Source organism: Oenanthe melanoleuca, chromosome 28 (assembly GCF_029582105.1).
Source record: "Oenanthe melanoleuca isolate GR-GAL-2019-014 chromosome 28, OMel1.0, whole genome shotgun sequence".
NCBI classification, from domain to species: Eukaryota; Metazoa; Chordata; class Aves; order Passeriformes; family Muscicapidae; genus Oenanthe; species Oenanthe melanoleuca.
Genome location: NC_079361.1, coordinates 5,305,201 through 5,318,460, shown reverse-complemented (window position 1 = coordinate 5,318,460; position 13,260 = coordinate 5,305,201). Strand labels below are relative to the sequence as shown.

Sequence of the window (13,260 nt, the reverse complement as noted above, 5' to 3'; positions counted from 1 at the left end):
CCCAGCACTTGGCTTCCAGCTCTCCAACAGACTGGATTTTAACTCTGCAGGACCCAGTGACAATGGATTTACTCATCTCCTCCTTGCAGAGCCTGCTGCCATCCCCCAAGTGCTCCAGTTCCTTTCACTTCCCTGGTTTCTCTCCTGCAGAGCAGCACTAAGAGGTGTTGTGTTACTGCAGCTCCTGTCCCTGCAGTTGGTGCAGGACTGTCCCTCCCCTTGGGAGCACCCACATCCCTCCTTCCCCAGCTCCTCTCCTACTATAAATAAAAACAATTAGTCAACTGGAAGCTGCTCCAGCTTGTAAACAACCTCAGCAGAGCCACATCCAGCGTGCTTGGATCACACAAAGGGGAGGGAGAGCTCTGTCTGGGGGACAGGAGGGTCTGCAGCCACCACACTGGAGAAAAAACTCCTCTCTGTCCAAGAATTAACAATTAATCACTGAAACACTGCCCTGCTCCCCACATGGAGCTGGTCAGGCCTCTTCAGTGTAATTACCCCTAAATCATGCAGTGATTTCTCCCACCCTGTAATTACTATCAACATTTAATTGCTGGGCCCTCTGTAATTACAGATTATTTACGTGTTTAAAAAAAAGTGAAGCCTTTTCCATCACACAGAACATTCTCCTCCTTGGGGCTGTGGCACCTGATGGATCCCCCAGCCCCAGAGCTGCTCCAGCCTGGAGTAACTCCCCTCCCTGGGTGCAGAGGGAATTGCCCTGAGCAGCCCCTGCTCCTGAGCCCAGCTGGCTCCCTGACCTGCTCCCCCCACAGCTGGAGATCTCCTGCAGCAGCACAGGAGAATGTCTGGGTCCCCAGGCTCCACAGACACTGCTCAAATGGCACCATCGTCCATCAGGGCACCAAGAACTGAGGATGGAGCAATTAATGGCAGAACAAACATTCAAATATTTTACCCACCCATACTCCTTGGGGAAGACCAAGCATTTCTGGGATCCAGATCCCTGTGTGGAACTAACTCCAGTACCATTAATTCCTGTTTTTACTGTCCCTGATGGATTTGGGGCTGGAACCCAAACTGATGACCCTGTGTCCCTCTTTCTGCCCACTGGCCCACAAGTGTAAGGCAGGTAACACCCAAGGCAACACAGATCCTCTCCCAGCTTGATTTACATCAAAATATACAGCAAAACACAGAAGAGGTGTCATTTCAGTGTGAGTGTTACTCTTTTCCAGAGGAAATGTTTGCCACTGCAGCAGATTGCTTTTTCATAGGAGGAACCACAAAATGAACCAATCACACCTGTTAATTGCAAACACCCCAGAATTCCATACCCACAGCATCCCATCCCTGGGAAACAAACTGAAAATAGAGGAAAACACCTGAACATAGAGGCTTATCAGGAAGAAGTCCAAGGCACTTGCACTCTAGCAGCCATTTTTTGTTTTATTATTTAAAGTTAAGAGCGCTCATCAGCTCACAAAGGAACAAATCCCATTCCTGCAGTTTAGTTCAGGTTTCAGCCAAAAGGAAAAAAAACAGAAGGCAGCTAAACTAACTCTGCACTTTACAGCTCAATTCAAGTTAAACCTCCTTGCTTTATAAATAAATGTTATAGTTAACACTGCAAAATGTACTGGCAGATCTACAATACCTGGAAGGGGCAGAGCATGGTTATTGAGGCTGATAAATACAATAGAGAAGCTTCAGTAGCACAGAGAGTGAGGGGGGGCCAGGGGTCTGCTCTCCCAGAGCTCCAGGCAGCTGCTGCCCCCTCAGCTGTGCCCCCACCCTGCTCAGGGCCAGGGCAGGAGCCAGGGCTGCCCATCACTGCCTGCACAAGGACAAACTGCTGGAAACTCTGTTCTCCACCACGGAGGGTTCAGCTCGTGGAGGCAAAAACCTGCCCTGAAACCACCGAGTTAAAAACAAGGTGTGTGCAGATCCTCAGCAAAGGAAGGAGCTTGCCCAAACAGCAGCCAGCTGAGATTTTAAATTCCACCTTGGGAGTAGCACCATCCTCAGTGAAGTTACAAAAAACAAATAAAAAAAGGAGAAAAAAAAAAAAAAAAAAAGAAGAAGACTCAAAAGCCCAAACCAGCTGCTAAGAACCCTCTGCATGAGGTTTCAGAATGGGGCAGTAACAGAGCCCAAGCAGGTGACACTAAAACCTCAGAAGGACAAGGAGGCACCTTAAACCTTCACTTCTTGCTTCTTCCTTCAGCCCACCCTGGTGCAAACCCACCACAGACACTCACTTGCTTCCATAACCCCCTGCAAGCACCTCCACACTGCAGGTACCTCCTGGCCTAAAGGGCTTGTAAGGGCTCAGCCTCCAAAATAGTTCCAAATGTGCTGTTCTGGCTCCCAAACCATCCACACTCACCCTTCCAGCTCGATCCCTGCTGCCCTCTGGAGCCACAGCACAAACATGCTGGCAATGGAGTGAATGGGTGTGGAATGGACAAGCCAAGGGCCTGAACACCACATCAGGATTTTGTTCTTAAAGTAGTTTTTTCCTCCCCACTCATAAACTACAACATCTATGGATGGAACTGTATAACCAGAACTGACCTTCCTCTACCTTACAGGATTGGAGAAGTCTTGCAGCATAGATAGGGCCTGGCTCTACGAGAGAAAAAACATCCCAGCTTTATGCACAATCATGGAAATCTCAGGCCTTTAACACCATTTGCTACTTGGCCAACCAAGAGAGAGACAAACCCCAAATCCTCAGCACACCCAGCCCTGTGCCATCCCTGGGCAGAGCACGAGCCCTTGGCTGTTGGGCATGGGCTGTCCCAAACATGACAGGAGGGAGGGGAAGGGGTTAGCTGGAGGGCATTTTATTCCTCACTCACTTTCTATCTGTTGGGTGTGTGGGATGGGAAGGGCCAGAGCACGTGGGGGATGTGTAGCTGCTCCAAAGCTGAACACTGAGTTAATCCAGCACTAATGGGAGAGGCAGCAGGTCCCAGGGAATCTCCATCTCCTTCCTTCTCAGGACACGATGGCGGCACGTGGAGGGGCAGGGCCTGTGGCCTTCTGTGGACAGAGTGCACTGGAGAGAGCTGGTACCTGAAGGTGACAACGAGGGACAGCCATGAGCTCTGGGGCCTCCTCCTCCCCTGCCCCGACACGCCTGCTGGGTGGTGACAGATGGGGACAAAGCTCAGCACAGCGACGGCCCTGGGCACTTTGGCCCAGCCAGCCACAGCCACACAGCCTCAGGGGGGTGGGACAGGCTGGGGACCCTCGGCTGTCACGCCCTAGTGCAGCTCAATGAAGGCTTCCAGCTCCTCGGGGATGAATCCCTTGTAGGGAATCTTGTGCTTGTCCAGGGCGCGAGCAGCAAGGCACTGGAGGGTGATGTAGTTGAAGGGCTGCATGGTGCTCTTGGTGAGCAGCTTCTCGTCCAGCAGCTCGTAGGCCGTCTGCTTGAAGGCGTTGGTGGCGTCCATGTGCGCGCCCGCCTCCATCAGGGCGCTCATGATCAGCGGGCAGTTGTTGCGCGCGGCCACGTGCAGGGGGGTGTTGTTGTCATAGTCCCGGCTGTCCGGGTCCGCCCCGCACTCCAGCAGCAAGTTCACCACGTGCAGAGAGGGGAATTTGCCCACGGGGTAGCGCCCCACGGTGGTGGTGTCCTTGTCCACGGCCATGTGCAGCAGGGTGAAGCCGTTCTTGGCGCGGGGGCTGCACTTGAGCAGGCGGTAGATGGTCTGGCGCTTCTGGTGCTCCTGCTCCGGGGTGCACTCCACCTTCTCCAGCAGGAACACCAGGTGCAGGATGATGGCCAAGGTCTTGGTGAACTGCGCCGAGTCGGCCACGGGGTCCTTGCCGTGCACCAGGGCCCTCTCCACCTCCCGGACCCCTTTGCTCAGCACCCCGATGAGGTCGGAGAAGCCCAGGTGGGTAGCTAAAGTGCCTTTGGAACGGTCCTGGAGCACGTAGGAGTAAAGCTCGGCAAAGGAAAGGAAGCTGCTGGCAGTCATGGGGCTGAGGGGCTCCAGGTTGCCTTGCTGCATGTCCAGGGCGTACTTCCAGAGGTTAATGCAGCGCTCGAAGTTGCCGGAGTCGGCGTAGACGGCGCCGCGGTAGCGGATGTAGTAGGAGGTGTCGGGGTGGGAAGGGCCCAGGATGCGCTCGCGGATCAGCAGCGCCTGCATGCGCATCTCGTCGGGGTCGGTGATCAGCGCCTCCAGCTCCTCCAGAGAGCTCACCTCCCGCGAGTAGTCGTAGGCCAGCACCAGCTGCCGGGGCTCGGGCTTGGGCAGGTACTGGCCGCCCTCGCAGCGCAGCTCCATCGCCCTGCGCCAGTACTTGTGCGCTCCCAGCAGGTCTCGTTTCTTGTCCACAAAGGTGGCACCCAGCAGCTCCAGCGCCTCCACCGCGGCCTCTCGAGTGCAGAACACGCTCGGGACCTCGTCCTGACTGCAAGCTGAAGCACCGCATCCCTCACAGCCCTCTTCGCTGCAGCCCCTCTGATGGCTCCCACCCGAGGCACAGCTCCCGCTCTGGCTCCCCGCAGCCTCATCCTGCTGCAGCCCCCCCTGGATCAGGTACTCCACGATGTTGGTGTGGCCGGTGACACTGGCAGCGAGCAGAGGGGTCATGCCGTAGCCGTCCTTCTCCATGCGGGCCTTGGAGCGCAGCAGGAGCTGCAGGATCTCCAGGCTGCCCGACTCGGCGCAGTCGTGCAAGGCCGTGTTTCCCTTCACGCTGCGCCGGTTCACGTCGGCGCCTTTCTCCAGCAGGTACCGCGCGATCTCCCGGTGCCCTTTGTAGCAGGAGATCATCAGGCACGTGTGGCCGTGCCGGTTGGCCACCTCCAGGTCGGCCCCGCGTTCGCCCACCAGGTACCGCACGATCTCCAGGTGCCCATCGAAGCAGGCGGCGCGCAGCGGGGTGGAGTTGGTCAGCGTGGTCTGGTTCACCGAGGCGCCGTGGTCCAGCAGGCTGCGCACCACGCCCAGGTGCCCCGCGGCCGAGGCCGCCCACAGCGGCGGGGCGCCCTCGATGGTCTCGCCGTCGAAGCTGACGGAGCCGCCCTCCTCCACGCGGGCCCCGCAGTGATCCAGCAGGTACTCCACCACCTCCAGGTGCCCGTGCCGGGCCGCGATCAGCAGCGGGGTGCTGCCGGCCCCGGGGCCTCCGCCGCCGCCGGGCCCCGCCGTCAGCGCCTCCAGCTCCTCTCGGCTGCGGCTGCCCAGCAGCTTCTGCAGCAGCTTCAGCTTCCCGTCGCGGGCCGCGTTGTACACGGCCGTGCGCAGGTCCATGGCGCCAGCGGCCGCCTCCAGGCCATGGACCGGCGGCGGCGGCGCGGCCCCAGCGCGGCGCGGGGCGGGCGGGGGGCGGCGGGACCCCCCTGCCCTCAGCGCGGCGGGACCTTCAGCGCCCGGGCCCGGCCGCCATCTCAGGCTGCGCTGCGGAACAAAATGGCGCCGCGCGGGGCGGAGCGGGACGCGCGGTGGATGATGGGAACTGTAGTCCCGGGAGGGGCACCGCTCGCCCGGCGCCGCTCCGCGCGCACTCTGTTTCCCAGAAGGCAGAGCGGGTGGGGGGAGAGGTAGGAAGGATGTGCACCCTCTCCTCGCGGGGCATGCTGGGTACTGTAGTCCTCTCGCCCCGCGGCCGGTAGCGCCGCTAATGGGGCTTCCCCAGCGCCAGGACTACGGTTCCCAGTGCGCCCCGCGCGGACCAGGCGCTGTCCAGGTGTGCCTGTGGCTCCCGGAGTGTGGTGGTTTCGTAGCGGTTTTATTTCTTAAATACCTTGATGTCATGGCACTTCAAAACACTGCGGCTGCACAGCATTAATCTGACGTGGTTTAATTGCAGGTTTTATGAAGTCATAATGTCCTGAGCTGTAACGGATCCACAGGGATGACGCAGCCCTTCCCACGGCCCTGCCCAGGTCTGGTGGTGCGTTTTAAAGTTTCCTGCCTTGGAGGTGGCAAAGCCCCGTCCCCACCAGCGAACACGGATTTATTCGCTCCAATTCCCCCCGTAGGACATTATGTCCAGCTCGCTCCGTCCTTGAGTGACAATATCTACCCGGAGTGAGGGAAAACAAGCAAACAATAAATAGCTCAGCTTAGATGAGCAAAGCTTTACTCACCAGAGTCTATTTTTAGGACATAAGTTGAGTTTAAGTGCCCCTAATCTTTATACTGAGAATGGGCACAGGGTTTCTCCCATTGTATTTTATTTATAGCTGGGTTTCTCCTACCCAGGGAAATAAGCTTAGTCTCATTATTTCCATTATTATTATTCTGTCTGTCATGATTATTATTCAGTCCATCCACCCGTTTTAGGTCTTGTCTGGAATTACAGTGGATTATCCCACTGATGCCTGTTGCCTTCACACAGAATATCACTTTTGTTGCTAAGAAACTGCTTTTGCATAACAGGCAGCAGGAGCCCAATTTTCACTTCAGCAGCTTCTGGAAGTCCCCGGGAGCAGCAGCTGCTCCTGGAGCCGGAGTGTCCGTGGCTGAGTTCCTGCTCAAGCTCTGTGCCCGTGAGGTGGGATGGATTTCCCATGAAAATCCAGGTGTGGCTGCCCCTGGGTCCCTGGCACTGACCCAGGCCAGGCTGGACACTGGGAGCACCTGGGACAGTGGGAGGTGTCCCTGCCATGGCAGGGGTGGCACTGGGTGGGCTTTGAGGTCCCTCCAGCCCAAAACTTTCTGCAATTCTGTGACCAGCGACTTTGTGTTTGAGAAGAAAAGGGGCAGAGATCCCTTAAACATCTCTGGGGTGTCTGTGCTGTGCAAGGGCAGCTCCCTGCACGCCAGGGCAGCAGGAACCAGGGGATCCTGGAGGTTTTAAAAGCCCTCCAGGACCACCAGGTCCAACCTCTCCCTCAGGGCTGTGAGAACACACAACTCTAGGCACAGGGTCATTATGTTTTCACCCAGAAAAAGCCCCACGAGTTCAGTTTGAACACTGAAAACCCTCTGGGTGTGTCTGGACATTGAATACCCAGTGGGAGTGCTGTGTCCCTGTCCCTGTCCCTGTCCCTGTCCCTGTTCCTGTCCCTGTCCCTGTCCCTGTCCCTGTCCTTGTCCCTGTCTCTGTCTTTGTCTCTGTCCCATCCCTGTGCCTGTGCCTCTGCCTGTCCCTGTCTCTTTCCCTGTTTCTGTTTCTGTCCCTGTCTCCCTGTCCCTGTCCCATCCCTGTCCCTGTCCCTGTCCCTGTCCCATCTCTGTCCCTGTCCCTGCCCCTGCCCCTGTCCCTGTCCCTGTCCCTGTGTCATCCCTGTCCCTGTCCCATCCCTGTCCCTGTCCCTGTCCCTGTGTCATCCCTGTCCCTGTCCCATCCCTGTCCTCATCTCTGTCCCTTTCCCACCTCTGTCCTTGTTCTTGTCCCTGTCCCATCCCTGTCCCTGTCCCATCTCTGTCCCTGTCATGTTCTGTCCCTGTCCCTGTCCCATCCCTGTTCCATCCCTGTCCCTGTCCCTGTCCCTGTCCCTGTCCCATCCCTGTCCCCATCCCTGTCCCTGTCCCAGTCCCCATCCCTGTCCCATCCCTGTCCCATCCCTGCCCCTGTCCCTGTCCCTGTCCCTGTCCCTGTCCCTATCCCCTGTCCCTGTCCCCATCCCTGTCCCTGTCCCTTCCCTGTCCCTGTCCCAGCCCCAGGCTGGCTGTGCTGCAGGCCAAGGCACAGACTCGGTGACATTTCCTCTCCTGCTGCCTCTCGTGTTGCCATGGTAACCAGATGCACTCGCTCTTTTATCTGAAGTATCTATTAACCAAAGCTTCCTATTAATTTTCCCTCCATGGAATCCATTAGGAATTCACCAGAACACCACACAGGTTTTTAGGTCCCAAATCCTCCTCAGAGCCCACCCCCCATTCCTGGCTGGGCTCAGAGGGAGCAAAGTGCAGCTGATGGAAATGGTTTTCCCATTAATGAGAAATTTCTCAGTAATGAGGGAATAAAGAGCAGGAGGAGAAGGGTCACAGCAGCCTCTCCCTGGATGTGCAATGTGCTGGAGCCTGAGGACTTCACCCCAGCCTTTTACAGAGCTGGGCTCCAGCCCCAGTGTCCAGCCTGGCCTTGGGCACTGCTCTGGGCACCTGTGCCAGCCCTGCCCACCCTGCCAGGGAGGAATTCCTTCCCCAAATCCCACCCAGCCCTGCCCCCTGTCCTGTCCCTCCATCCCTTGTCCCCAGCCCCTCTCCAGCTCTCCTGGAGCTTCTCCAGGGAGCACCCCCAGCTCTCCCAGGCTGTTCCAAAGTTGGAGCATTTTCCTGGACAGCTCCCACTTCCAGTGCCACAACAGCTGGAACAAAGGATCTGTGCCACCCTCTGAGGGTGTCAGGGCCATGATCTGTGCCATCCCCTGAGGGTGTCAGGGCTGTGTGGCTGCTCCCAGCTTCTCCTGCTGAGCTCCAGCTGCTCCCAGCTTCTCCTGCTGGGATCCTCCCCGTGCCAGCAGCAGCTCAGGAACGTGGGTCAATCCCCACATCTCAGACCCCCCCACGTCCCTCCCCTCCAGACCACGGTCCCCCCCAGGGGACACCTGTGTGGGGTTTTTGGGATAGCACAGAAAAAGCCCCAGCCAGAGTTCTGGGAATAAGAGGGGAGTTCAATCCCCACAGAGGAAGAGCAGATACAAAATGAGACGTTGTGACAGGGCTGCCAGGCTGCGTGGCAGGAGGGTTAATTTTTTGTGAAACTGCCATTTCATATTCCCTTTCAGACAAGCTGAATTACACGGTGCTGGCTGCTGCAGGAGGAGCATAATTTCCTTCAGAGAAATAATGACAGGGTACTTAAAGAGCAAGTGAATGGATGGCTGAAGTACTGGGCAGAGACTTCAGAAATCCAGGCTGAGCCCTCACCTTTACAGGAGGCTCCTTTAGTGACCTTGGGCCAGTCATTTAATCTTCCTGTGTCTCAATTCCCTGCCAATAACACAGGAATAATAACTGTTCTCTGTCTGCCTGCCTGATTTAGGCTGCAAACTCGGAATTTACAGCTCCTGTTTGCCCTGCTTTGAAGCCAAAGAGCTTCAATCCATGCTGAGGTGTCTGGGGCAGCCACAATGTACAATGGGGAGAACAACAAAGGGCTGGGATGGATGGTTTGGAACATCCTCAGTGTGAAAGGCTCCAGAATTCTTAATCCATCACTCCCCATCTCTTCCCTCAAAATGTGGAGAAGTTTGGAGCTGTGCTAAGAGTTCCAAAAGCATCAAAATAATTTAGGAGCAGAGTCCATAGTGATTTATTGAATCCTTTAGTTCCTTCTGAAGCAGAGTGGATAATTTAGAAACCTGCAGAAATTTATTTTGTGCTCAGTCAGGGCTGCAGCAGCTCTTCAGGTTGTTCAGTGTAAATTGAGGTTTGCAGGCTCCTGTGTACCCAGGTTTTATCCATCTCCAGCTCTCAGCAGCTGCTGTGATTTCCTGAAGCCAGGGAAGATGGGTCCCTTCTCCCAGAGCCAGTGAACACCAGATTGTCTCTATAGTTAAGCAATTTGCTGCACAAAGGGAACAATTCTAAAAATAGGGAGAAATGGCAGCCTGACATGAGCAGGAAGGATGACCCAGTCCCCAGCTTGCTGCAGGGCCTTTGTCCTGTAAGTGCCTGCACCAGCAGGGCTCTGATGACATTATTCTGTGCTGATGTGGGGCACGAGGCCCTGGGCACCTGGGAGGGTTTGCTCAGCCTGCAGAGGATGAACACACTGGGGAGGCTTCTGGGGAGCACTAAATCAGTGTTTCATTTACATCAGACACCAGCCTGGCCATTGCAGCATCTGTGGCTGCACTGCTGCCCTGGGAATTTTGTGTGGATTTCATCTGTCCACGGGCAAGTAAAAGACAGGGGAGAGCAAGGTGTGGTTTATGAAACCTGCATCTTTTCTTTCAGGTACCATCGAATGACAGTGATTTGTGCAGGTTTAACTCTGCTGGCAACAGATCTGTGGCTGCTCCTGGATCCCTGGCAGTGCCCAAGGCCAGGCTGGATGGGGCTTGGAGCACCCTGGGACCATGGCAGGGGTGGCACTGGGAGAGCTTTAAGGTCCCTTCCAACCCAAACCATTCTGGGATTCCTAAATCACCTGGTAAGTTAAAAAATAAGAATAAAAAGGAAAAAGAGAGAAGTGCTCAATGGCACAAACAACCCAAATTATTAAAGATATTTCAATTCTTTTACCACAGGCCTTGGCAAGATTCAGGAGTTCCATTTTCACACCTAAATACCTGTGAGAATGGAGGCTCTGAGTGGTGTTTAAAATTTGTTCTTTTTATATTTTAAGGCCCTGTTGGAAGCAAAGGGCTCAACTCCCCAAACAAGCCCTGCCAGCACTGAGGTCCCAGCAGTGCTGAGGGCCCTGGCCCTGCTCTGCTGTTTGGGGAGGGTTCCTTGGCTCCTGTGCTGCTCTCAGCTGGGCAGTGAATTCCCTTCTTGCCTCAGTGGCTGCTCTGGGGCTGTGTTTGGGTTTGTGCTGAGCACAGGGCTGATAACTCACATTTCTGTTCTTGCCAAGGCCTTTGCTGCCTCCTCCACGCTGGGGAGGGGCTGGGGGTGCCTGGGACTGACCCCAGGGATGTTCCAGACATGGGACATGGTGCTCAGGATATAAATGGAGGAAGAAGAATTGGGGACATTCGGACTGAGGAGCAGAATGAGCCACGGCAGGAGCTCCAGCACCCCAGAACTCTTGCACACTGGGCTGTGGCAGCCTGGGCTGTATGGCAGGCTATGATTTGTTGTCACCTTTACAAACACAACAACAAAATCACTAGTCTTCCACACAGAGCCAGGCCAGGAGAGCAGCGTTCCTCGGGACGGAGCTGCACGTCGTCCCCCAGCATCCTTCCCTTCTGCCATCCTGCTTCCTGCCTCTCCTCCAGGGATGGATGCTGCCCTTGCAGCACCCCTGAGACCACAGCACGTCTCCCTGTAATCATCTCTCCAATCTGGGCTGTTCCCTTGAGTTTCTGCTCCATTTTCTCACTCCAGAGACTCTGCAGGGACATCAGGGCTCAGCAGGGCTCCTCTTGCCTTACCCTGTGATAAACTTCTCCAGGAAGTGCTCTGTCAACTGTCTCCCAGTTGTATTTCAGTCTGACTACAATAAGCAAATGCAATATTTGCTGGGAAGGGCTGGAGAAAAGGGCTCTGCAAGAGAAGGATGATGATAGTGCTGAGTTTCCTGGGGTCCTGCTCAGAGGCTGACTTAGGCAAGGCAAACAAACCTCTTCTGCTGTTCCCCTTCTCTGGGTTTGCTGATGAGCAATCTTTGGTTCAGGTCCAGCTTTCTTTCACTGCCCAGCTTTTCTCTGTTAATCCCTCATGGGGATGAGGTGTAGCCCATGGAGAGGATCTGACTTTGCTCCTTGTCCAGTAGAGCTTTACTCACCTCAGCCACTGAAACCAGGCAGGGAACAGCCTCTTCCCATCTTCACCCAGCTGTTATGGGCACTTTTGTAAGCAGGTGGGGAAAAAAGGGAAAGAAATGAAACCATTCCTCAGCAGCCTTGGCTGCTCCTTCCATGGGAGGTGAAGAGTGAGCAGGAGCAGAGAGGGTTTGGCAGGGGCTGAGCCCTGTGGGAGCTCGTGGGGAGCAGTCCCACCCTCCCTCCCCTTTTTATAACATATGTGCTTCCTGTGGACACACTATTCTAACTCCAGATGGGTGTTTCAGTCTGGGGATTTGTGCTGCTCTGAGATAACAGCCCTTTGTGCTGGCCAAGGTAGCAGGAGTGTTTGTGATAGCTGGGCTGATACCAGGAGATGTCCAGGTGGTCTGATTTAACAGGGAGCACTAGTGATACTGCCATTGTCCAGGAAATCAGATAAAAACGGGTCCAGGTGTTACCCAACACCCTGTTTGTGTAAGGGCAGAGCCAGCTGCTGAGCACTGGGATGTGTTCCTGCACAAAACTGCTGTCACCCCAAACCTCCTGGGTAAAATTTAACCAGGAGTTGGGCTGGGATCATCCTTGTGAGTCCCTTACAACTCAGGATATTCTGTGATTCTAATCTGAGCATCAAGTGGAACAGTAGTGAGTATGCAGTGGAAACATCTGGGGAGTGAGACAATATTTAGAAATAGAAATTCAGGATAATTCAGTCTTCAGCCCAAGATAACTGGAAGAGAGGATGAATTGTAAAGAAGAATTAATTTGGGAGAGAGGACAGTTTGGGAAGTGCTAAGCTGGTCTGGAGTTCCAGGTGACAAGGCCAGTTTTCAGTCCTTGTTCTGGGACTCAGCTCCACAAAGGGATTTACCACAGATCACTGCCAGACAGGTAAAAATCGAGACAGGAGATGAGTGAGCCAGAGCTGCTCTCCTGGTTTAGCACCCAGCCTCTCCCTGTTCAGAGCCAGCTGTTCAGCAGGACACAGAAATCACGGGCTCAGAGCTGAGAGGGTTTTGTCTGGACTGTCCCTGTGATATTTGGCAGGAAGGGATCTGCCACTCCTGCTTTGTCCCAGAGATTTCAGGGACTCCTTGTGCTGATGGCAGCTGGACTTGCCCTGCACCTCATTCCTCAGTAATTGTTTCTGTGGATGGGAGCTGAACTTGGCTGCAGAGCAGGGGAAGAAGCCTGTGTGCAGAGTGGGGACTCTTGGCCTCCAGCTATCCCTGACCAGGCTCATCACAGAGAGATCCCCAGCTGCACTTCCAGGCTGTAAATTAAACAAACAGAATTTCCTCTACACCAGACCACAGGGAGGGCAGAGAGAACAATGTGGCCTTATTGCTGTTATTTCCTTTGGTTTCAATCTCTGTCCTCTGCCCCCCACCTCCTCCCCAGCCCCATGTCTCCCACTTTACCCGATTTGTCATTTATTACCCTGCTTTAAAGAGAGGCAGGGGGAAAAATGCTCAGTGCAAATTATATTTTGAGCTGTTGTGCTTTGCCCCTTTGGCAGATAATAAATCTCTCTGGCAATGCTCCTCTGTATAGGATTTGTCATTAAATGCAATTAAACAAACCCTGCAGGTGTCCATGATCAGGCCTGCAGCAGCCCATTCACAACTGCAATGTTATTATCAGCCTGACAACAAAACACCAGATATTTCCTGAGCTCCTCTGATCGATGAGCTTGCCTGATTTGGAACTGGAGGGAGGAGAGAAGGGGGACCAGAGAGGTTCAAATGCTCTTTAAACTTATTGATGGAAAAGTCAAAAAGCTGCTCAGCAATCAGAGGGAAGGTGGAGAGAGAAAAGGGCCGAGGGACAGGAGGGCTAAGAGGGAAAAATGAGAGAGGAGTGTCAGGGAGTCAAAAGGCAGAAAGAAGGTGAGTTGTCACACGGTGCCCTTCCAC

General features: G+C 54.8%; 1 protein-coding gene across 1 annotated transcript; it reads right to left on the bottom strand.

Moving 5' to 3' along the window:
- Positions 1 to 1,395: 1,395 nt before the first annotated feature.
- Positions 1,396 to 5,403, bottom strand: FEM1A (fem-1 homolog A). Its single transcript, XM_056512798.1, has one exon. The coding sequence runs from the start codon at positions 5,241 to 5,243 to the stop codon at positions 3,237 to 3,239; it is 2,007 nt and encodes a 668-aa protein (XP_056368773.1). The 5' UTR covers positions 5,244 to 5,403; the 3' UTR covers positions 1,396 to 3,236.
- Positions 5,404 to 13,260: the final 7,857 nt, after the last annotated feature.

Excerpts from the sequence above, each read along its gene's own strand:
- FEM1A (XM_056512798.1), bottom strand. The coding sequence starts at position 5,243 with ATGGACCTGCGCACGGCCGTGTACAACGCGGCCCGCGACGGGAAGCTG.